The sequence below is a fragment of the Notothenia rossii genome (assembly GCF_949606895.1).
Source record: "Notothenia rossii genome assembly, chromosome: 6".
Classification (NCBI taxonomy): Eukaryota; Metazoa; Chordata; class Actinopteri; order Perciformes; family Nototheniidae; genus Notothenia; species Notothenia rossii.
In genome coordinates, this window is record NC_136909.1 from 73,394,842 (window position 1) to 73,418,709 (window position 23,868).

Genomic DNA, 23,868 nt, shown 5'->3' on the forward strand with positions numbered 1-23,868 from the left:
TTAAAGTTTAAATCTTCCGTACAAAATTAGAAAAGTGCCGATCAGAGGTCTTCTTTGTTATTTATTGAGCTTTAAAACAAATTGATAACGACTCTGTTCTCTGTATAATATTTAATAAACGGTGCCTGCCTCTCTCCCCCCCCCCCTCCCCCTCTTCTGACAGCCCAGCAGCAGCAGGAGACGTTGGGAGAGGGAGGCGGGCTATTTCATCGTAATCAGAAAATGATCATATAGGGCTACACACGGAGCCGTTGGACCCCCAGAGCGTTGCGTATGCCGGTCTACCCACCTTGGGACACCCCCCCCCCCCCACAGAGCGGAGCAAGGCAACGAAACTTAAAATAAGAAGCAGCATTTTACGGCGCGCTATGGGGGCCGCCTTGAAGGGGTTTCCCGACATGTCGTTTCAGTAAATTAAAGGGTGTTTCATGTTGTCGTTGCTGTGGGACTTCTTAATACCTTGGAAAATGCCGTTTAATACTTTTTAATAGCCTTAATTTTCGCTAAATTGATTTATCCACTTTTAATACTTTTTAAGACCCCGCGGACACCCTGTCTATATTTGCATTGCTCAGTGTTTATTTACATGATGGGACTGTTTATACAAAAGTATCTTTAATGTATGCGAACTAGTGAGTTTACAAGCAAAGTGTATAGAAATGTATTTAGCATAAATGGAACAAATACAACTACAAGGTATTTGTAAGTGTTTATTATCAATGTAAACTTTTTTTTAAGAAAAAATAATGTATAGGCACACTTTACATATTAAAATAAGACTCTCCAAAAGAAATATGAACATCTCTACATCAACTATGAACACATTTAAAAGGGACCTATATGTATATATATTCAACATGTTGGGGCTCTGAACCTGCTCCTGTGTTACTTCCACCACGTAAGAAAGTACAGATGTAATCATTGATCTTATTCTAAGAGCACATCATGACCCATTTTGACTCACTATGTGGTTGCAGTCCAGAAAATTACAAGCTTATCTGGAAATAAGATGATTAAAATATTATGAACTTTAAGTAAAATAAATGGGAAACACGGGGAATGAACCATTTTAAATCTTAAGGTATTTCCCTTTCTTCCAAATAAAACACAGTCTGTGACGATGACATTTAAAACTAAAAATGTTAAAGCAAAGCAAATTATTTAGACATATAAATTAGATGTATACTGTTTGTAAGTAAACATAGCAATCTTAAATCACGTATTTGCATCACTCTTTCTTATGTACAATACAATACCTAATAGTTTGACAGTAAATCTGTACAAAATTATGTAAAATATATGTATATTTAGTACAAAACACTCTAGCAGCACAAGAGGATTATAAAACGTTACATCACAAGGAAGATAGTGACATTACATCTGCACAAAACCCAGATTGTGTGTGGAGGCTGGATGGGAGCGGAACGTAACGACACACACACGACACACAGAACAGCCTTTAGAAGAAGAATACTTTCCCTTTAAGCCCCTTGAAATGGCAGAGAAGGAACCACAGTTTCAGAGACAAATAGACTGGACAGACACATCAGTAGCTTTATCCACACACACACACACACACACACACACACACACACACACACACACACACACACACACACACACACACACACACACACACACACACACACACACACACACACACACACACACACACACACACACACACACACACACACACACACACACACACATACTTTGTATGTTCTTGACTTGTGTAATCTTCAGAAACGCTGTGTTTTGTTTCTCTTCATCGGTCAGTGAAAGATGAATTAAGGAAAACAGAAGAAACCCTGGGCAGACAGAGATAACATCTCTAGCTTTTACAATCCAAGCAGAGAAATGATAGCTCAATGAGTTGCATTAAGGTGGACTTTTGTGATATTGCATAACTTCATACAAAGTCACACAAACATCAGAGTCTTGAACAAAGAGCTGCTGGAGAAAAGAATTGAAAAGAGTTCAGTGCAGCCCTTTTGTATGTGTTTTGGGCAAGTCTTTCTTTAGTCATGAATAATGATGAAGACTACATGATTGTACTGTACTCAAGTGTCCACTCGACTGAAGTGTCCTTGAGCAAAACATGCAAATTCTAAAAAGCAGTTTTTTCCGACCTCCCTGTGTTTCAGCAGAAAAGGGAACAACATTTAAAAAGCCACATCTTTTTTGGAAGCTTTGGATCAAAGCTGTGACTTTGAGGAGTGCTCCTAAAGCTCCGGGTGAGGGGTCAGTGCTATCTTCGGCAGGCGTATGCGTTAATGTTTTTGATGACATAAAAGCCAATGGTCATGGGAGGCATGGCTATTGTCCGTCCAGCCCTCAATGTCTTAGGCTTTAACTCGGGAAATGTCTCATTGTCCACCATGAGCAGCTTCTCCCCGTTCAGCTGGACATATCTGTAGGATTAAAGAGGAACAATTCAAAACATATGTCGGTAAATGTGACAGAAAGATAAGATGGGGTTTTCACCTCCCCAATAAAGTGAAGCAAAATGTAGCAGCTCTCTAAAATGCTTTTGATTCTGTCTGTGTCCACGTGGGGGAGCTGTTGTAAAAAAAATTGCAATTTCACAACGACTGTGGAATTACAAACAGTTGGAGACCTGAAACAATCCTCTTAGAAGAAATGAAAGGACAGAAAATACTCAACAATTACTTTTTGTATTTGCAGTATGTTTATAGAGGTACACAAATTATAACAGTACAAATAAAGATTATACAATACAGCCTTTAAAGACAAATTGTTAGGAAAAAATGTTGATATAATGGAATTTCTCATACCCATAAAATTACCATTTTTACTACACATTTTAGTAAAAAGTTCCAATAAATTAATTATTGTAAACACCTAAAAAAAAAAAAAAAGCTTTATTTTCCTTATTCGACCTGTTACCATAATAACATATTCAGAATACATATTGTTAATGAGATGCTTCAACACATCACAGTTATACTTTAGGGTGCAGTTCTTTGTAAAAAGCGATATAGGCAGAATATAAGCGTAATGTTATTAGAAAAATATTCTACAATATTTAATAAGACTTTTCACACAACAGTCACCTTGAGTCAGACTTTCAGTATTTCATATTCCTTGTTTCTCTTTATATTTACAAGTATATTAAAGTCATTGTAAGAGTTCAATAATAAATCATGCTCCTAAGAAGTAACCACCTTGTATTGTATTTTTAGTATACATTATCACCTTTAACACATACCTTTCCAACCTCACAGTGCCGTTGTTATTAGTAACCATGTTTTTTAAAAATATATTAAACTATAAAGTTCACAATAACGTAGAGATTAAGGCCAATAGTCTGTAAATGTTTATGTGAACCTCAAAATTCAATAAAATATCATATTAAATTATACTTTATAAGGAAAAGTTGCTCAAAGCCTTTCTGGAACACCCAATGGACCTAAATACTTGGCCAGAGTTGAAAAGTACCTCTGTACTCAGAAATGTTTATAGACATCTGGTGTTGCTAAATTCTTCATAAAAGTTTCCCTGCGCTGCGTGTGGTTAAGGAAAGCAGTTAAGTCCTGAGAAAGGCCCATCGTTAGCTTTCTCTCCTATTAATTACCCTGCAATCCTGTTCTAACACCTAAAACATCCTCCATCCTTATGGTGTTATTCAAGGATCATGCCTAGCCACCATTAGGGCCCAATGCCGGTATCGTATAACACACACACACACACACACACACACACACACACACACACACACACACACACACACACACACACACACACACACACACACACACACACACACACACACACACACACACACACACACACACACACACACACACACACACACACACACACACACACACACACACACACACACACACACACACACACACACACACACACACACACACCTACCTGAGACTGTTATTCCAGGACTTGAGGCTTAAGCCTGAGTCTCAGAATAACAGGTTTAAAGGAGAGAGGGAGAGCCTGAACCTTTTGGGAAATGTGATTTATATGACCTTGTTACATGAAGTGTAATATACCAGTTATATACTTATAAGTTTAGATCGCAAAAATCTGAAAGGAAATAAAAACCCATACAAGATTCACCTGTCGCAGACTCCAACAAAAGGCCTTCACACAACACACCTTTCGTTGATCTAAATGTGGGAATATTTTGTGACTCCTTTGTCCGACTAATGTGTAACCTGTTTATACTATCATACTGGCAAAATAATAATAAAAAAGAAAAAAATTAAAGATAGAGTTGGTAATATTTAAGAAAGCATTCTAACATTCTGCAGTCTATATTAATTGTTCATTGAAAAAAGTAAAAGGGTTCAAACTGTATTCCTTTCTTTTTGTTTCATTCTTTGAGTCGCCTAAGCTATCTACCGTCGGGTTAGGCATGAAGAAGTAAATGCTTGTAGGTTTGTGGTGTGTCTTCACACAACATGCTGACCCAGTGTGAATTATAGCACTCAAGTCCAACACCCACTGGTTTCTTAAAATGCATTCACTGCAGCGTTTGAAGGGCCAGCTTAACACCCTATTAAGGGTGGAAAAAAATAAAACAATTAAAGACCCATAAACTTGTTTAGAGAAGTTCTCATTATCCCTATTCCTCATTTAAATTCCTTTCACACGTTTGGAAAAATACGAGCCGTTTTGGTAACCTGGTTCTGTCCTCAGCGCATTTGTCTTGTTTGATTCTCCCAAATGAATTGCCCAGGATATTCTAAAGAAAACAATAACCCGATGCCGCTGAGTGTGTATGTGCACGTGTGTGTGAGGGGGGGGGGCGGTACTCACTTGGCCCTGAGTCCGTCAGTGCCGTAGGGTTGCAGCAGGTACTGATGGACGATGTTGTTCCGTAATGTCCCCGCCAACTTGATTTTCTTTCGCGACCGATGCAGGTTGATGATGTAGATCGTTATGGACCCTCTCACATAGTTATGGCTAGTGCCGCAAAGACATTGAGGAACATCTCATTAGTTCTCCTTTACCTTAAGGAAAGACAATCAGGAAGAGAAAAGGCTCCTCTCCACATCTGTTAATATGGATTTATTAGAGATATTACGTTGCCATGTTGAATACAATTCTCCATAATTAAAGATGACTACAAAGAGAAGGAAGCCTTTGATATGTTTATCACACATAGAAAGAGGATCAAAGCACAACTCCTTGATCTAAACTGGATCAAAAGGCTAGCAGAAAAAGAATACAGAAAGATAAAGTATGCTTAAGAATGGAATTCCATTAAGCAGCAAGTTATCCTCTATATTTAGTTTGAACCATAATAAACCACATTTCATTTTCAAAGCCTTTATGATTCCTCTAAAGGCTATCTGATGCTAAAATCTGCTTCTCGTGTACACTGTCCAATGTTTAAATCTGACGCTGTACAGCCCAGGGTCAGATGAAGGGTGTGAATGCGACAGGCAACTCTTCTTGAGTTACACAGACAACAGAGTGTGAGTCCCGCTGCTGAGAGCAAAGCACTGGGGACTCAACTTGATAGGGAGACTGGCCAGAGGTAAATAACTAAGCGAGACATGATCAAATCTAATAAGGGCCCAGATAGGAGGACAAAGACAACACAGCTTTAGTGAAAACCACATGTTCGCCTTGGTGTTCGGGGCTGGGAGACGATCCTCCCTGTTCCCTCCTCCATAATCTTATATCTTTAAAGAGATCTTGGTTTTTGGTTGGATGTTTACCTTGGCTCTTTTGGGACCAGGGTGAGCAATTTATTTCATTAACTCAACAAGACTGACTATATTAGATATATTCACAGAGAGAAATCAAGTATTGAGGGAATGCTGTGTGTCTGGCTCCGTGTTAAACTCTTGCAGCCTTGTTTTTGAAAACTGTGGACCATGGCTCCGAATAATAGATCAGATGGTTAGATGGAGGCAGAGATAATGACCTCTCAGGCCTTTCAAATGATGAGGTTCTCAGCGATCCAAACCAGGAACATAAACATGTGTTGATGGCGTTTGATGTTGGAGCGTCGCTGGAAAGTGTAAAGAAATGGCAAGCAAACCACTAAAAGGGGTAAAAGTGCAGTGAAAGTCACATATCTAATCTGCAAAGACTTTTTAAACCAGGGACATCCTGAGCACATTAACAATAGTTGTTGTCTTACACAAACCACTAAGACTACAATGGTTTGTCCTTTTTAGTGCTGACCGTGTTCCTCAAGGTTTCAGAAATAACCACAACTGAAACGTTGTGTCTTACTGACTGATCAAATGAATCCTTTGGTGCATCAGTGGAGCTAAGCCACTTCTCCTTCTCCCAAATTCACTATGCATACCAGGTGTCTACTTTGAGAAGCATTTCAAATATTTGCGTGTATGTCATCAGGCCTCATGTGTGTGTTGGTTATGCAACTCCTGCCCAGTTATCGGCCATCTTTAGGTGCAGCGTTCCACTATTTTTCTAAGAGATGCAGCACCTGTAAACGCAGCCTGTCTAGAGTAAGGCCGTAAGTCTAGCCTGGTGCTGACAGCTGCTGGCCTGGGTTAAATGATAACCTTGAACAGACCATGATGGCACTCTTTATCTCCTCCAGGCACAGACCGCCTTATTGTCCCTCCCCCTCCAATACCCCCCTCCAGCCAATCTGAGATGGGATAAAGGCCTAGCACAGCTTTCAGCGGCTCTTTGACGGCAGGGAGACAGAACCCACACACCTGATAAGTGATACCCGTTAACTTTTATAGGCTCTGAGCTGTGAATGAGCGGGTGTCTGTGGTCTGCTTATTTATGGGAAGCCGAATGGCCCGGCCTGGGGTTTTGTTCTTCCTCACCAGACACTGAGCCTCAGGTGATTGCATGAGGACACGAAGAAGAACAAGTTAAAACCGCAGCGGTCTGTTTTCCATCTAAATCCTCAAGGACATGTAAGTATCGCTACACCTCACTGGAAGGCTGAGAGGATGTGTGCTTCGTCATCTGTCAGCTACAAAAGAGACCAAAATCACAGTTCATAATGATGCCGTGTTAAGGGGGTCACACTGTAGCACGTACTTGTAGTAGCTGGTACAGTGGGCGTAGATTTGCAGCTTGTCCCGTATGACTCGTCCTGGTTGTGGCTTCCGCTGCAGTCCAGCCACCCGCACGGCTAAAACCCTCGGACCAACCAGACGCTTGTAGACCAGAGAGAACCAGTAATCCTGTAAGAACAAAACCATTGCACACACGCACACACACACACACACACACACACACACACACACACACACACACACACACACACACACACACACACACACACACACACACACACACACACACACACACACACACACACACACACACACACACACACACACACACACACACACACACACACACACACACACAGTAAGGGTTAATATGATCATGATCATGGTCCCTGTGTTATAAGAAAGTCTTGATCTGACGCTGGCATTGAAACAATTTCAAAGCACTGCAAACCACACTGTAAGTAAATGCAAGGTTAAATCTAATATACAAAGTTTTATTAAAAGAGACCATTTGTCATAAAGAAGCCTTGTTGGATTCTGGATTCCCATGAAAGGAAATATTACTGAAATCTCCATTTTGATTGTCCAGCCATGAAATGTTCTGGAGATTAGGGTTTAAGTTTCATACACTTTGAGATGTACAAATGTGCCTGCAAAGCAGCTGGTCTATGACAGAGTGAAAGTAGAGATTTATTGAAGGGAAAATGCCAATCCAATATATGTCAACATTTTGACAGCTGCCATTTCGTTGGAGCTGATTGGCCCTTGTAAAATGTCACATAGTATAAATGCAAGCGCTGACCGTTTTCACATTGACAGATCTTATATACGACGTTTTTACAAAATATTATGCTCCATTGTGAATTGCTGTTTTCTGTTATCATTATTGAGTGGTCCACCATACTGTGTCTCAGTCTATAGACTACACAGACTCAACACCTCTCCAAGAGACCCAGAACAACATGTGTTCCTCAGGAAGTTCCCATGCAATCCTGCATATGGCAACATTTAAGGGCTTCTTTTTTCCATGCAGACTTTAACTTAATTTGCTGCCAAGGCATCGAAGAAGCAGAGCACAGCATGGAACTGTATAGTGTTGGCCACAGGCACAGGGATGGATGGGTGCATGTATGGCCAGAACTGTGATCTATGATTATTACATGAAGTATAAAACAAAGAACAGCTATGAGTCCGAAGCTTTATTTGAGCAAGATGGCCGGAGTGATGCTATACTCTTGCTTGGGGTTTAAATGTCACAACTCAAGTAAGAGAAACCATCAATGAATTGGTATACTTTAAACCACGACTGCGTTTAAATCCACAACCAAAAATTGTGCGGACATAACATTTCATTTTTAGAGGAAAATCTGATATGATCCTAATCCTAAACGGCCTCTCTTTGTTTTCTGTTTCCCTGTCCAAGTGCTTATCTTTCTCATCCTGTCTTTTTTGACCCCAAATATTCAGATAACAAGTGGAGGAACAAACATCCAGATACTATACAAACCAAGAAACACAGTTAATAACAGGCAGGAACAAGTTACCTAGTATAATGTCATGGACTGAGGAAACGTAAATCCATGCACCAGAGACCAATAACACCCAACCTGCCCAGAACATGCAGATCATAACAAGGAGAAAACACAATTAACCGTTAGTGTTTATTGTAATAGGCCAAATGAGAGTCAGACTATTTGGCTGAGACGCTGTTAATCCATGAGATCATTAAGTATGAGGTCATACTATAACATTGCATATAGCGGCAAGTTAAAACATGTGGGTGTTTTCAATTAAAAAACAATATTCAGCAAGCTCTAATTGAGCTTCCCAAAATATACTAAAAGATGACAGCTGTAAAAAATGAGGAGAAAAACAAATCCAGGAAAAGGTCAAAGAGATGCAAGTATACCCACAATATGCTGCTATTAAGGTTTGCTAGTTGGGGGGGGGTCCGACCTCATCTCCCTGATGTCTATGTGCTTTGCAACTGCCTTTCATTTCCTGCAATATTGTCTCTCTTCAAAGCATTTGAAGGGCAATGTTTTCTAACAGGAGCAATATGCCTTCACACTGCTAGACACTCAATACTGGCATTTCTGTTTCTCAAAGATGAATCTTACTTGCCCTTAGTGTAGGAGTTTACAAACCAGGCGTGTGGACTGTAAACAAAACAAAGATGATTGGATAAAGATTGGGACAAAAGGGCGAGTAAAGAAAAGGCAGAACTGTGTTAAAAGGAAAGGTAGTTGATTCATTCAGGGGGAAGGGGGGTTCAAATGGATTCTCCCATTGGAGGAGTCGTCCTATAGGAGAAGGGGCCAGGTCATAAATTTCAAGGACAGGTTGGCCCTGCAGTGAATTCTCTCAGCAGGTAGGCTGGGGCAACCTCTAGACATCCAGCCATGTTAAAAGCATTGTGATCCTAGCGGGACGCCGCCATTCCTGGAAAAAGAATGGAGAGGAAAGGAGAAGAAAGATGAAGCTAAACGATACAAACGAGGCGGCTTCGCCAGTTTCTTTTCTTCTTTTCCTCCATCTTTCTCTGCTTCAAAAATATCGAGTAAAGAGGACAAAGGATTTAGTGAAACATTTTTACGATTTTGTAGAAATTGATTATTTCAGATGTGCGATAACATTAGTGGGTAAAATAGTACTCATTCTGGCAGCTTCTTATAAGCAGGACAGGAATAAAGTCATCTCGAATGATAAGAAATGTTTGATTCCGTCTCATTCCACTTGATTGTATTAGCAATGATTTACGATACAGGCCCCTAATGCAACCCTCTCACCCTCAGCTAAATATAATCCATTTCTTTAAAAATGTAATGTTTTGTTGTATGAACTTGGCTCATGTTAGACTTTTGTAACTCCAATTTGTTTCCCAGCTAAATTCAATCAGACTAAAGTCCCTACCTATCTCCTCTGTTTTACCGAGCAAGAAGCATCTCATGTTCAGCTTTTAGTCAAATAAAGGAACATTATAAACTTAAAATTAGGCCGACACATGCTTGTTGTTCAAATCAAAAATTCTTCATGAACAACTTGTAAAAAGATCAATGTGTGTCAGATGATTAATACTGTTGTTGTATTCTGTACCTTGAGGGACTTGGGATTGGGCAGGTCCATTTTAAACACTGTTGCAGGCTTTTTCACTAACATGCCTGTGTATGAGCATCTCAGGTTGCAGATCTATCACCGGCCGACTGTCCCGCACAGAGAAGCGCACAGTTGTGATGGGGGTTGACGGGAGCAGTGACACTGTCCTGAGTTTCTGACAAAGGGCTAAGGTTACATGGCATTTCGCCCCCACGTCAAAGCACTCATCACCACTAAACGCCTTTCATCTCGCCTAATAGCTCCCACGGGAAAGAGCGAGAGGTGCTATCGAGGCACTGGCTCTGGCACAGAGAAGGTCCAGATAGTAACAGGACTACACAGGTCAGAACCTTGTTATCATGAGGAAAAAAGAGGAATTGAAGCCTTGAAAATAAGACCCAACAATCCTCGAAGGACTGAGAGACTCACAGGCAGAGGGTTAAAGTTCTGGTCCACAAGGTGTGTGTATCCGTAGTCAAAGAACGAGTGACGCAGGACAACATCAATCCCCTGCACAGCAGCCATTCCCAGCGCGTTCACCCACCTGGAAAACATAGGAACACATACACAAAGAGACAAATTAGGCCTGCAGCAGCAGATGCCTCTCATTGTGATACAGGTGGCCCAGAAAGCATTGGAAATAAATATGTTTTTTCCTATTAGTTTATGAATATTAATCATTATCCACAAAACACATCGCGGTGGATTTAGCGACAGCATGATAGCAGTACTCACAGAAAGCCAGTAGCGTATGTGTCGGAGAGATTGTTGATGCCTCCTGCCCACGCCGGCCCGAGCCCACCCAGCCACACCTTCTTACCAGGAGAGTGTGTGTTCACCACCTGCATGGAGGGACAGAAACGCAGGTGTATCAGCAAAGTCAACCATGGAATCAAGTTTATGAAATCTAAAAAAAAAAGTCTTTGAATCAATACATATTTTTTTACCAGTTAAACTGTCACTGTACTAAAATATGCTTCTCCTAAAATGACTGCATTTTGAAAGACTCTAATGTAAAGTCATTTCAAGTAGTAGTTAACAAACTCTACATGTGCAAAGAGACTGAACCTTCGAATTGCACACAGAATAAAAATATAGCTACACAAAAAGCTGAACTCACTGACTTTGGCTGAGTGGTACGGCAAAAAGGAATCTCACTTTTGATACATTTCATTGAATGTTGTAACTTTTTTTCTTGGCAATGATTGCTTATTTTCCCCTGAGGCACTTTGGCACTGTCCATCTCTTACAACTCAGCAAGTCTGCCATATCAGCCAGTGTTGATAATATTACCTCACGGTGGAAGACAACCATCTTAACCCGAGGGCTCGTCTCGTGGTGAGCACATGTGGCTTTATCATTCCAAAAGCTAGCTGAGGACTGATGCAGGACCTTGCAAACTCAAAAATGCTAATATAACTTGTGATTGAAATTAGTTGTTTCTTCCTATCCAGCCTGGGGGTGTTGTGAACGACCTGTGATATGACATCTGAAATATACACCAGACAAATACATGTTGTATCTACAGTACAGCTCTAGAACTGACATATGATATTCACCGAGGAGCAAGCAATCCAAATAGTTGATGTAAATATTTTCACCGTAGGAGATCAATTTCAGGACTTTAAGTGAAACTCAAGTACCTTGGTGACTTTATTTATCTGCTCTGTCAGTGTGTCCAACAGACGGGTCTTTAGGAAGTCCTCCACTTTCTTCACTCTGCCGTCCATATAATAACTGTAATGGAAATGCAAAGAAAATGCTGTGAGAGAAACACTCTGTACACGCTTTACAATAAGCAACAATCATTATCATCACATCTTTACAGCACTGAATGGTTAGAAAAGTGAAATGTAAGCCATATGTTGATTTTCCATCAAAACACACACCAAATATGAGCGTGTGTAACTTAAGTTCAATTGATTGATAAGAACTATATATTGTGTTCCTTCTACATGTTGGACCATATTTCAAAAGACTTTTGTTCCATACGCTAAACACAATGGACCAGGGTGTCTTCCTATTGGTTAGACACCCTCTATATTTCATAATAACATATCACACAAGCAGGCGGGTCAATGGTAAGTTAAACTGTTCAACAACAATAAAGAAGCTTCACAAATGCTATACTAACGTAGCTGCGGTTCCTTCTTGGGTTGCATCAAAGAGCAATTGGAAGCACTGCGATTTCAAACTGACCAATGCAGACATCCATGTGTTTTAGAGAGAAAGACACAAAGAGAGATGATAATGAGAGATGATGTTAAGAGATGAAAGAAGAATGTTATGGATGTTAGAGCCAAAGTCCGGAGGAACATCACCCAGACAGAAAGCCTCTCCAAGATCCCTGCAAGAGTCCAAGAGAGGAAAACCAGAGAGCAACAACCACACACTCCTGCTTCAGGTCACATGATACACATAATACACAGTGTATCTGCACTGCTGAAGACAACATGAGTGTTGAATTGATGATAGTTAAAGATATATCTCCTAACACTATCCCAGATTCTCAAACTTCCAGTGAAAAAAATCAACAATTTAATATATATATTTAAACAGAATATATTTTTTTATCTTCTCTCAGTAGTGTGGTTAAGTCATTTTGCTGAACTAATCTACATTAGTCAGGAATATTACCACTTAAATAAATATTTATAAATCAATGTTGTCGTCGACAGCAGAAGGATTTGAATGCTAACTTATGGATATGGTGAAAAAACGTTTTAAAAGTGGAATAACCCAGTAATGTCATACGAATGCATTCATTCGCCACATAAGCGATGGAAAAAGTGACACGTATGAGAATCAAATGACTCATGAGGAATCATTCTTTTTTACAGCACCATGACAAAAGAAAATAAGGAAAACAGACACAACACGTGTTTATTAGATATGTAAGAACAAATCTGTGAGTCATCGCAGAGCAGATTTCTATTCTGAAAACAACAAATGTTATTCATCAAATACCACATCAGCTCGGTAAAAGTTTTATTCCCAATTTAGAATTACTACAAAACACTTGTAAACTGGGATGAGGGATTCAAGTTCCATGCTAGTAATCAAAGTCTCAACACATTAAAGGGTGAAAAGGCAAGGGAGGTTTGCACTCCATCCAGAATAATAAGGCCAATAGACAAATAGAGCATATCATCATAACAGCAGCATCAATAGTCTGATGTGTCAATAGAATCACTTAGACAACAGCTGAATTAGATTCATGTGGGGTGTAGCAGTGTTGCAATCTGAGCTTAACCTCATTGAAAATGTTGTCCCCGTGTTGGAAAAGTCCCAAACTCCTGGCCTCAAACTGTAAACAACTCGTGGATTAAGTCATAGCTTTACACAAATTATTTGGTTATCCTGTCATCTTTCCAGAGAGCTCACAATAACTCTTCAGACCAGACCCCAGAGAAAGAGATTCCAGTTCATATATGGAAACAGAATAAAAAAACTGAGCAAGTTATTTTATAGCTATACACTAGACGTGGGGGCACTGTAAATAAAGCTATTATGGTCAGAGTCTAAACGAGAGCAAGGCAAAAGGGCAACATTTGCTTCCTTTGCTTAAGTTTGTTGGTTCATTAGAGTAGAAAACTCATCAAGAAATGAATATAAGGAAACAGTTTAAGTACGTTGACAAGGATTAAGGGGATTTCAGCTCGGTATTCTTAGGATTGCCCAGGTCTAAGCTCCCAAAACAGAACTACCGGTAATAACTTTGTCCCTTGTTCATCCAATATGTGGCATGACTCTTAAGCTGCCAGACTAAAATGCAGAAAAGAACAACACGGGGTCCGAATGTTTTCATACAAGATCCATTAGGTTCTAGCTCTCACTGTGCCAGGACTGCACTAAAGACAGCTCACTAATAAAACAATCAGCACTCTATTTCAAATGACAGCATAGACTACAGAAGAAGTGGATGTGATCAAATGCCAGACAGGGACGGGTTAAAGCAAAGAATATCAATACCAAACAAGTGAAAATTCATAGATGTTAAATTATTTTTTGAGAAATGTAGAGATAAATGAAGTCTGAGAAATACTAAAAATGAATAGTTCCTTTCACATGAATGTTTTGTTAGATAATGATCACAGAGGACTTGTTTTAAATGGTCTGATAGTAGCAGTCTCAGGACTTCTGTGAGTCAAATGCCTTGTGTGTTAGACATGTATCTGTTTTATTATGCCGCACATTTGAATGTCAAAAGGTCTTTTCGTGGGGAGTTATGTTTCCATCTTCTGCATGGATTCCTCTCCTCATCCTTTTAACCTCTATTCTGTAAAGAAGTAAGAAGATGTGTTTCTTGATGTGGGCGAGCAGGTTGAACCCAGCTGAGCGATGTGTAGTTTCCCTCAGGAATGCCATCAGTGATTTTACAGTGCCTCTGTGAGTCTCACATGAGAAAGGATGGGATCACAAACCTTTCACATGTATTTGTTCTAGCCTCAGCTGTCAATGCACGCACACCACTCATGCTGACAATGAACGAGAAAGGTGTGAGTATCGATGTAACCTTGGCTTTGAAATGTGGCTGTGTTGCTGCAAAGCATGTTTCGTTCTTTACACATACGATGTTTTATCAAGACAACATTTGCAAGGGAATTTTAAGGAGAGTTTGCTTGAAACCCACCAGGTTCTTGAAAAAGGGCATTCTCTAGGCAACATATTGGCCTACAGATAGTAATAACAGAAATGTTGTATAAACAATTTGCACTTATCTATCAATCATTTTACACAAAATAAACAATTTAGCAAAAAAGTTTACGACCATAGCTGTCAAGACGTTTCATTGAAAACCACGACATGGAACCACCAGAGGAAAAGTCACACAATATTAATCTTCTGTGGACAATAAATCTATATCAATCTAATATGTGTTGAGGTGTGTTAGCGTGGACCAATGACGAGTCCTCAATGCATCTTGAGTGCATTACCACCTGGACTTAGAGATGTACACTCTTGTAAATATCAGCTTTGAGCAGGGCCACGGAGCACAGAGAGGTCTATCCAGAGTATGTGGTGTGAGCACCACAAATTAAATTATATTGACAACAATTGTATTGGCCCGAAGGCAGAAATCTTAGACCTATATATTTCAAATACTGAGTAAACAAACTCAAAACAGTCAGCATGGTTACACACCACCAGAGGTATGCGACAAATGTTTTTTCTCATCATTTGGGTGAATTTGACTTTAAGTATCAACAGAAAAAAACGGATAGAAATCTGTACATCCAGACAACCAGGCAAACATCTTGAGAAACAATGGGCACACTATCTAAAGTCTGAGATAACATTAAACAGCAGAAAGATGGAAGGGGGGGGGGGGGAGAGAGACAGAAAGAGAAAGATCATGTTTTGTTTGTGATTCCAAAAATGCATAAGCAGCAGTAACTGAGGCAAGATGCTCCAAATGTCAAACTTAAATGTTGTGGAAAAAACGTAATAACATAATATCAATGCTTTCTGCAACAGAACATCTCCGACTGTAAGCCATGGACAGCCTGTCTAGAAAATCGATATGATTCTCTAAAGTTTATAATGAACGCTGCGTTTCCAACCTGCTACGCTTGATACACACACAACTAGCCAGCTGCAAAGGAGTAAACACCGTGTTGTAGACGTGTTAATGAGTGGTCCCTACTTTTAAACGTTTGGCTTTTTTTGTAGAGGTCAGAGTTGCCGTCTGGAAGGCTGGTTAAACAGGAATCTGGATCTCTAGTGTAAAACGGGCTAATTGACAGAGGGAATGAGCCAGAGCATATGGTTTGATTTTAACAGTGTGGGTGGTGTTTTTCTAAGCCTTACTGACAGCCCTGCCTCCTTCCGTTTCTTCTAACTTCTTCTAATTAGACCTGACCTTCACCTTAATGACCATTCACTCAGTCGCACAGGGTGTGTCTGAGCGTTCAGAGGGTGTGTCTTTATAATCTAACACGTGTTTAAAGACATACCGATAAAACACGGGACAAAAGAGCTAACCATTGATATCAAGCATTCCTACACGATGTGCAATAGACAAATTGCAGGTGTTACTAATTTAACACACAAACACTCTCTCTCTCTCTCTCTCTCTCTCTCTCTCTCTCTCTCTCTCTCTCTCTCTCTCTCTCTCTCTCTCTCTCTCTCTCTCTCTCTCTCTCTCTCTCTCTCTCTCTCTCAAGTTCCCTTTCCTGTTGTTCCATTGACTGGATATAGCCAGTTATCCACATTATGCATCAGTCTCTCTCAGTAACACGCTTTAAATTGATTGTTGCTGCATGACAGCATGGATTCGGTGTTAAACTATGGACAAAATAATAAAATAGAAAAAAAGGGTAAAATACCTACTGTTGCCACGTAACTGCATCTACAACAGAGCCGGCATTCTTCATGAACCTGAAAGTCAGAAAAACAGAGTTATCTTCATATGAGTGGACCTCTTTTTAAAAACTGGTTGTTATCAAACTCATTTTCACAGTTATTTTAACATTGAACCTACAACGTATCTGCTGACACATGGGAATATAAGACAGGAAGGCAGGGTGCAATATCCTTGTTTTAACACAACAGATTTGAAAACCAGGATGTGAAAAAGATACTACTTTTATGTGGAGTAAGTGAAACTGTTTTCAAAGAGCAAAATAACTTTACTCTACTCTTGGTTGATATGTACATCTACATCTAATGGAATATGTCATAGAGTTGGTTAGATTAAGTGAAGACAATCCAATATTCTATAGGGGAAGTAAGAGCTTAATTAAGACGGTCAACCTACACACATAGACAGATTTCCATTTGAAGCCCAGTATACACCACATTTTGTTCAACCCAAGAAATACACCGTGTTTTCTTGAGCTTTTTCCGCAGCCTGTACAGTTTGCTTTAATTATGTTAAATACAAACTCCTGCACACAAACAACAACTCAACACATACACACTGGGTGTTTCTCAATCTGGAGTACGCTTGCTTGGTAGCACATGTCTTCCGAGTCACTTGCTTCAGAAGCGAGGCAAGAATCCTTCCTGGCATTCGGAAAATGAAGAGTGGAACAGGCAAGTGTACAGGTGTGCATCATACGAGAGGCCCCGCCTTACAATTTCCGCCACAGAAGTGCTAAAAATGCTAACTTACTTCCGGGTTTTAGGACGTGTCACTGCGGTTCTCTAATGGTCCGTGCGCAAAGCATTGTGGGGATTTTAAGACCGCGGAGTCTACACATGTGCAGCCTAGAAATTTCTCGCTACGAAGTACGCCGGCCTCGGTAGAATTCCAAGTATGCTGGACATTGGAACAGTCCTTCGGCGGAACTCAATGACGTAGTATGCTTGAAATAGTGGCTCTAGAGCAGCCTTCCTCCACATTGAGAAACACCCAGTGACTCGGCTGCCTTCCTCCTCCTGGGCTTCTGCATCTCTGTGTGTCTACCTGACCCAAATCTCTCCATATTTGGGGGTAACAGCTTGGCTTTAATGTGTCTCTCTAAACTTTCACCCCTCCAGCTTGTTTAGTCTGTCCAGCTCTGATATTTGGACTGTTGAGCAGCTCAGTGTCTAATTCATCTTATTTCCTGAGAGCAGTAGAGTAGTTGGGATGTCAAACACAAGAGCCACCCCCTCGTAACCGTGTCAAACACACAAGGATCACTCTGTCGTTAAACGTGTCACCAGTGACCTGCAGATACTCCATCCATCTCCTCTTCATCCACTCTTTCCCTCTTAGCTTCTCAATGCATCTTTCTTTTCCAGTAGGTCCACTCCTTATTAATCAGTACACACACACACACACACACACACACATCATGTACACACACACACACACATCGGTGCACAAACACACACACACACCTTTTACTCCTTAGTGAATTTGATCTGTCAGCACAGCGAGATAAACAGCGGATCATAATGGTTCCTGTGATGTAAGTAGCTCGAGTACCTAGAGGGGGGAGACCCATATCAAATGATTCTCTCCCCCCTGTCTTCCAACTAGCTGTCAGAGTGTGTGAGGCTGCAGAGAGGAGCTGGAGACAGATCCAGGCTGAGATATACAGAGACATTAAACTGTTGTATGCTTCTGCACACAAACCTTTTTAGCCGACATTAGTTTAATTTCATGGACTCTACTTAGCTTCATGAGATGCTGTTTCTCGTTTTACTGTTTTCAACATTTCAGTCAAGGTCAGAGAGCACCTCTGTCCTTTCAAATGGACTCATTAGTCTGGAGAGAAATACATATGTGATGACAGAGAAGTATAAGCATTGATTATAGCTTTCTTTCAGCCAACGGGCATGACAAGCTAACGGTTGAGTGTCTCCAACGCTGACCATTCCACTCAAAATCCATACAATATATATCAGTAGTTTATTTGTATTCTTTCACCAACAAAAGATATCTCGATATCTCTAAGAAGACCACATCTATAGTGCATTATGAGGGTATTCATCTTGAATTATGATTCATTTGAGTATTATCCCACTGAACACCTGCATCAAGTATTCAAACTGTAACATTGACTTGTGTGGTAATGCCTTATAGAGTTGAACAGCACTATTAACACTTTATAAACCGTTTACCAGTTAGTTAGTGAGCAGGTAAAAGTGTGTTTTTTATCTTTATTTGTCAAACATGATGACAAATTCTCCACATGAGACATATTTTATATATAATTACATTTGGACTTTACGTCATTATCTGTTTATACACCAGCGGAGGAGGAGCTATAGGGGTTGGAAAACACATGAATAAAAGGTTTGATCTAATCACAACTAGCATGTTATAAACCATCTATAAAATGTTTGTATATGAAGTCTTACCACTTGTTAAAATCAAATTCCGTATTCAAGTTTAATATTCTTGATAGTACTGAGCAATTTTCCTTTTCAGGGTAACAAAAACATCTCTTTATAAGGTCCCGCTTTATTTGGAGCATCCGACAGTGACAGAGCCGTGTGTATCCGTCCATGTTTTATTTTCAATCTGTTTGTTGTGCAGGGCCACTGGAGCATCCATTTGAGTCAACTTTGTTTCTATTTCAACAGACCCAAAGCAGAGTGGCTTCACTTTTTGGGAAGTGATGAATACGTTTGAGAGCTGCGTCATCTATCCATAGAACTGAGAGAGTTTTTCTGTCTTAAAGGGGTTTTAACAAACTAAGACAGGCAGAAACATCCAAAAGTAGCATACATATTTTCAGAGTCTGATTCATCAGAGGGGTCAGTTAGAGTTCATATGATCATACAAGAGCCAGAGCTTGTGTTGCATAGAGAAATGACATTTTGGGACAAGTTTTCGTTTATTTCCTATCAAAACTGGGCCGTCTGATTTAAAAATGTGCAATTTGTTAAACAGTTCCATCATTCTTTCTCTGTACTAAACTGCTTTCGGGCAATTTTATTACTTTGACATTAAAAGCTTAACTTTTTATTAAACTTAAAGCTCGCAAACTCTTATGATTTCATCTCATGATGATGATTTTATCTTGCAAATGTGGATTGTAAGAGATATGTGTTTTCACAAGTCCTTAAATGCAAAATGAAGTACAGTACAATCCAGAAGTGAATCAGGAAAAGGGCAAACAGTAAAGTATTACTGACCTGTAGGTAACAGGCAGAATACAAAGCTGCCTTTTTTGCAGTAAAAATAGAACTAGAAAGTATGAAATGACCATCTCAGGAATAGAGAGAGAGCTGTTGGAGATCTATTAGAGTCGGACCAAAGCTGGTGGAGCTTATGGGTTAAACCAGCAGGTGGGACGTTGTGCCGTCACGTTATCAATCAGATGACACTTTATTTAGGTTGACATGGTATAACTGGAGCTGAGACGCTGAAACCTGCAGAGTGGAAATCCATAAACACAGAACACTTCTGCAATGTGTGTGTGTGTCTGCGTGTGTGTGTGTGTGTGTGTGTGTGTGTGTGTGTGTGTGTGTGTGTGTGTGTGTGTGTGTGTGTGTGTGTGTGTGTGTGTGTGTGTGTGTGTGTGTGTGTGTGTGTGTGTGTGTGTGAGCGCTTTAAACACAGTAAGAGTCAGAAACCCCTGCAGCATACATTCCACTACCTTAGCCCTTTGTTCCCCTGCAGGATAGCCTAACAAGGACACATATCATTCCCTCTCAATGTGTTGCATGCTGACACTCACCCGTCCAGCAGCAGGATGGCGTTCTTCCGAGGTCGACCTGCGTTGGGGCCGTAGAGGTGAGCTCGGTGGTAGTAGCGCACAGACTGCAGCAGGGTCCGCAGCTTGGTGTGGTCCTGAGCCAACTGCGTGCTGTTGACCGCTCGACCCACCATGCTGCGGTACGCGTTGGGCTCTGGGAAGAAGAGACGCAGTACACTGAGCCACAGAGATATATTTTACAAAAACAACATTGAGGAGGTCAAGGTGAAAACATTTGTGTTATTGTAGTCTGATCTTGCTTTCCTAGAGAGTACCAAACATCCAGTAGAACAAAGGGTAATTGGGCAATTTGCAGAAATAGAGACAGATGGACTGCATGTGAGACGGATGGTCCAAGCACACAGGGTGGCCTAGCAGAACCAGGAAAAGAAGATACGGAGGGAGATAGTTTCCCCAAATGGATACAAATACAATGTTACAGGCACTTTCCTTTTTAACAACAAGCGTATTGTTATTGTCTTGACCAGGTTGGGCTTTCAAATATATCTTTCAATATGTCTGCTTTGTGTGTGAATGAAGCTGTGTCTGTGCTGTGTTCCGTATCTTTAATGAAAATATTATTGGCAAATTCAAGAGGATTAACTTTTCATTCCACCTCTCAAAACTAACTCTGTGTCTGCAGTGTCTGCGTGATTTACTTTAGCTGTGCTTTTGCTGGGGTCCAAGTCACACATGGTTCAGTCAACCGATTTTCAATGGTACTTTTAGGCTTAGTCTAAAATAAAAGTTGCTATGGTGGGCTTAATTGCAGATGAAATTAAATGAATTCTGAAGTGATGTGCAGCATGGGAACACATGGCTTTGTGTGCAGCGCAGGGTGACATGAGAGCTTGCAGTTCCTTTGATCCCTGAATGAACCCCTTGCTCTACTCTCACATACAGCTTGTTCTCTACATTTGTTGTCATTCAAAGCTGGTATAACCAGTAAATGTTTAATAAACAAATGTGTAACTGCTTTCTCATAGCACGGGACTTTAAACAAGTACTTTTTTGGACTAATCTAACAGTAAAAGTGAAAGTCCTTCATGCTGTATTACACATAACAATGCAAGTCATACAGTGTTTCTGGGTTCAAAATAGAGTGTATGTGTTTGTTCAGACGGCAGCTTATCATGTTATTTAGTATGCAGCATGTGGTGTGTATGTGTACTGACCGTTTCCAAGCTCCCAGGATATGTTGTACTTCTTTCCAGCGCCGTACTTTAGGAGGCTCAGGGTGGAGGAGGTGTTCCAGGAGTTGTCTGGGTTTCTTTGCAGCGCGTTGAGCCCCAGGATCAGGTGCAGACCAGCACAGTCGGCAAAGTTGTACAGTTTGTCTAAAGACCTGGCTGGGAGAAACCCACAAAGCAGTTGTAACTTTGATTCTTTTTATGCATCTGGTATCACATGGAGACCATGTGCAACTCATCGACGTGCTGTTGTACATATCTATGTGTTGTAGGAACCCCCTACTTTTCTTCTAAAACCATGTCACGATCCTGTTTTATGGTGCTCTTTGTACCATAAGCACCAATATTTGCAGCTTTAAAGAGAATATCAACATGGGATGAAACGTAGTTTGCATTATTGAGTACACACTGCCCTCACAGTGTTTTTGAGTAGGTTTGTGATGCTATTTTACAAGCTATTTGGTCTGTTATGTGTTCTCTAAAGAGATTTCAATGCTGAGAAACAGTAAACAATTTACAAATGGAAAAATAGGTTTATTGGAAAAACATTGGGTTTGTCCATTTAAACAAACAAGTTCTTTCTCTTGTGACCCTTTTGAAAAAAAAGTGACTTCTTCTGAATTCTTCAACCTCAGTAAATCGTAACATATACAATTAGTTAAAGAAGATTCGATTTCTCAGAAGTAATGTTCATGAAAGTATGTGTACTGTATTTTGGATAAATTACAGGACACCGCCGGCATTTATTTTACAAACATTTGTCGTGTGCCAGGTATTGAACTTTGTGTTTGCATCTGCATGTCATGCACATGACAGCAGAGTCTGGTCTTTAGCAACATTCAGTGAGAATCCAGAAAAAACGATTTTCCCATCATGGACTCCTGCGGTGAACTGAATGATCCTGTGCTCCTCAAAGCTGTGAGCACAGGATCATTCAGTTCCTCTGCAGCTGACCACTCACTCACGTTAATGTCTGCTGTCTCCGTCACATCACGTTATTCTCACTGTGCAGTAAAGATAGGGAGCCCTACACAGATGCTGGCAGGTAGTGAAAGTGCCAAAAGAGTTTGTTGATATGTTAATGTGTGACTGCAGGCTTGTCCTCGAACCTCAGGCTCTTGAATTGAAATGTTATCTTCTTGGAGTCCTTCCATTAATGTATAAATTACCTCTATGTCCGACCCTTACTTCCTAAGTTCAACAGGAAACAGATGAAGTGTGTGTGCAGGTCTGGTTCTGGCTAGAATTTGCCTTCAACGGTGTGTTCGGCACAGGCTGAGCTTGCCAACTGTTCGCTTTGTCCTAACTGGAATGAAGAGAAAAGTGGAGCCGAACAGGGTGCATGTGAGGTCTTCTGGATACATATGGAGCTGTTACGACCATGTGAACCGTATAAGGTTCTCTCATATTTAATAACTGAATGTGAGAGATACAAACGTCTGGCTTTAAGAGTCAAAATACATTGGAACATAAAACAATACTTATTAAGTCACACCTTGTGCAAATGTATTTTTTTATATTCAACATTTACTGTAAGCCTTTATACCAATAGAGTAGTGGTTATGTATAATCTACGGAGCAAACAGCGAGAACAGAAAGAATGCATGTTGCACCTGGCATTCATTCGTTTTCCAGCAACGGCAGGCCAAAGGGTGAAAACAAAACGAAATGCTAGCAGTTACAATGGTTTTATTACACAAAGTGCTCTTTGGGAGTGTATCTCCTGAATAAACTGTCTGTTCCCCATCTCATTAATAAGCACCAATAAAGTTATTATCCTAAATGCTATTATCATAGCTTCCTTTCTTTGTGGTTAAACCAGATTGGTGTCTGTTTGCAGGAGCAACGTTGAGGGAAACAGGACAGAGAAAGTAGCGCCAGATGTGGCTGTCAGGGTGAGTGATTCCAGGCCTTTCCTCACCTGAGACCTGAGCAGAAGGCTAGCACAGCCAGCAGCCCGCACACATTCATAAAGGAATCATTTGACGCCGCAAGCTGCTAAAAACATTGTTTCTCTGCTGGCAGGTCTGAGAGCAACATGTACACATAAATACATGTCTAGGTGTTCAGTCCCTGGTGATCCTTCTTATCCAACAGCAGACAAATTCATAACGATCAAAGGTATACAAATCAAATATCAAACTGCAATGCTGGCCGTTAAATATATAATTTATCTGTTAATAATATCAAACAAATGAATGGATATAAAAACTGGGATGATCACAGTAGATGGAGCTGAAATGGGCAGTTGATTAATCTATAGAAAACTAATAGGTAATTATTATAGTACATTTTTAAAAACATGATAAAAATGAAACGTATCCTCAGGTTGCAACTTCTCCAATAGCAGAATGTGCTGTTTCTCACTGTCATAATATATTTGTAAATCTTTGGGTTGGGCATTTGAATATGTCACTTTAGGCTATCCCTATTATT

General features: G+C 40.3%; 1 protein-coding gene across 1 annotated transcript in view; it reads right to left on the reverse strand.

Moving 5' to 3' along the window:
* Positions 1–697: 697 nt before the first annotated feature.
* The window catches only part of hpse2 (heparanase 2), a 48,397-nt gene continuing 25,226 nt past the window's right edge, over positions 698–23,868 (reverse strand). The window contains exons 4-12 of the mRNA XM_079686969.1: positions 21,418–21,591; positions 20,225–20,396; positions 16,437–16,484; positions 11,747–11,840; positions 10,839–10,945; positions 10,533–10,647; positions 7,030–7,175; positions 4,807–4,953; positions 698–2,414 (exon numbers count right to left, since the gene is read on the reverse strand). Coding sequence (XP_079543095.1) covers positions 2,252–2,414; positions 4,807–4,953; positions 7,030–7,175; positions 10,533–10,647; positions 10,839–10,945; positions 11,747–11,840; positions 16,437–16,484; positions 20,225–20,396; positions 21,418–21,591 — 1,166 coding nt within the window. The 3' untranslated portion in view covers positions 698–2,251. The remainder of the gene's footprint in view (positions 2,415–4,806; positions 4,954–7,029; positions 7,176–10,532; positions 10,648–10,838; positions 10,946–11,746; positions 11,841–16,436; positions 16,485–20,224; positions 20,397–21,417; positions 21,592–23,868) is intronic.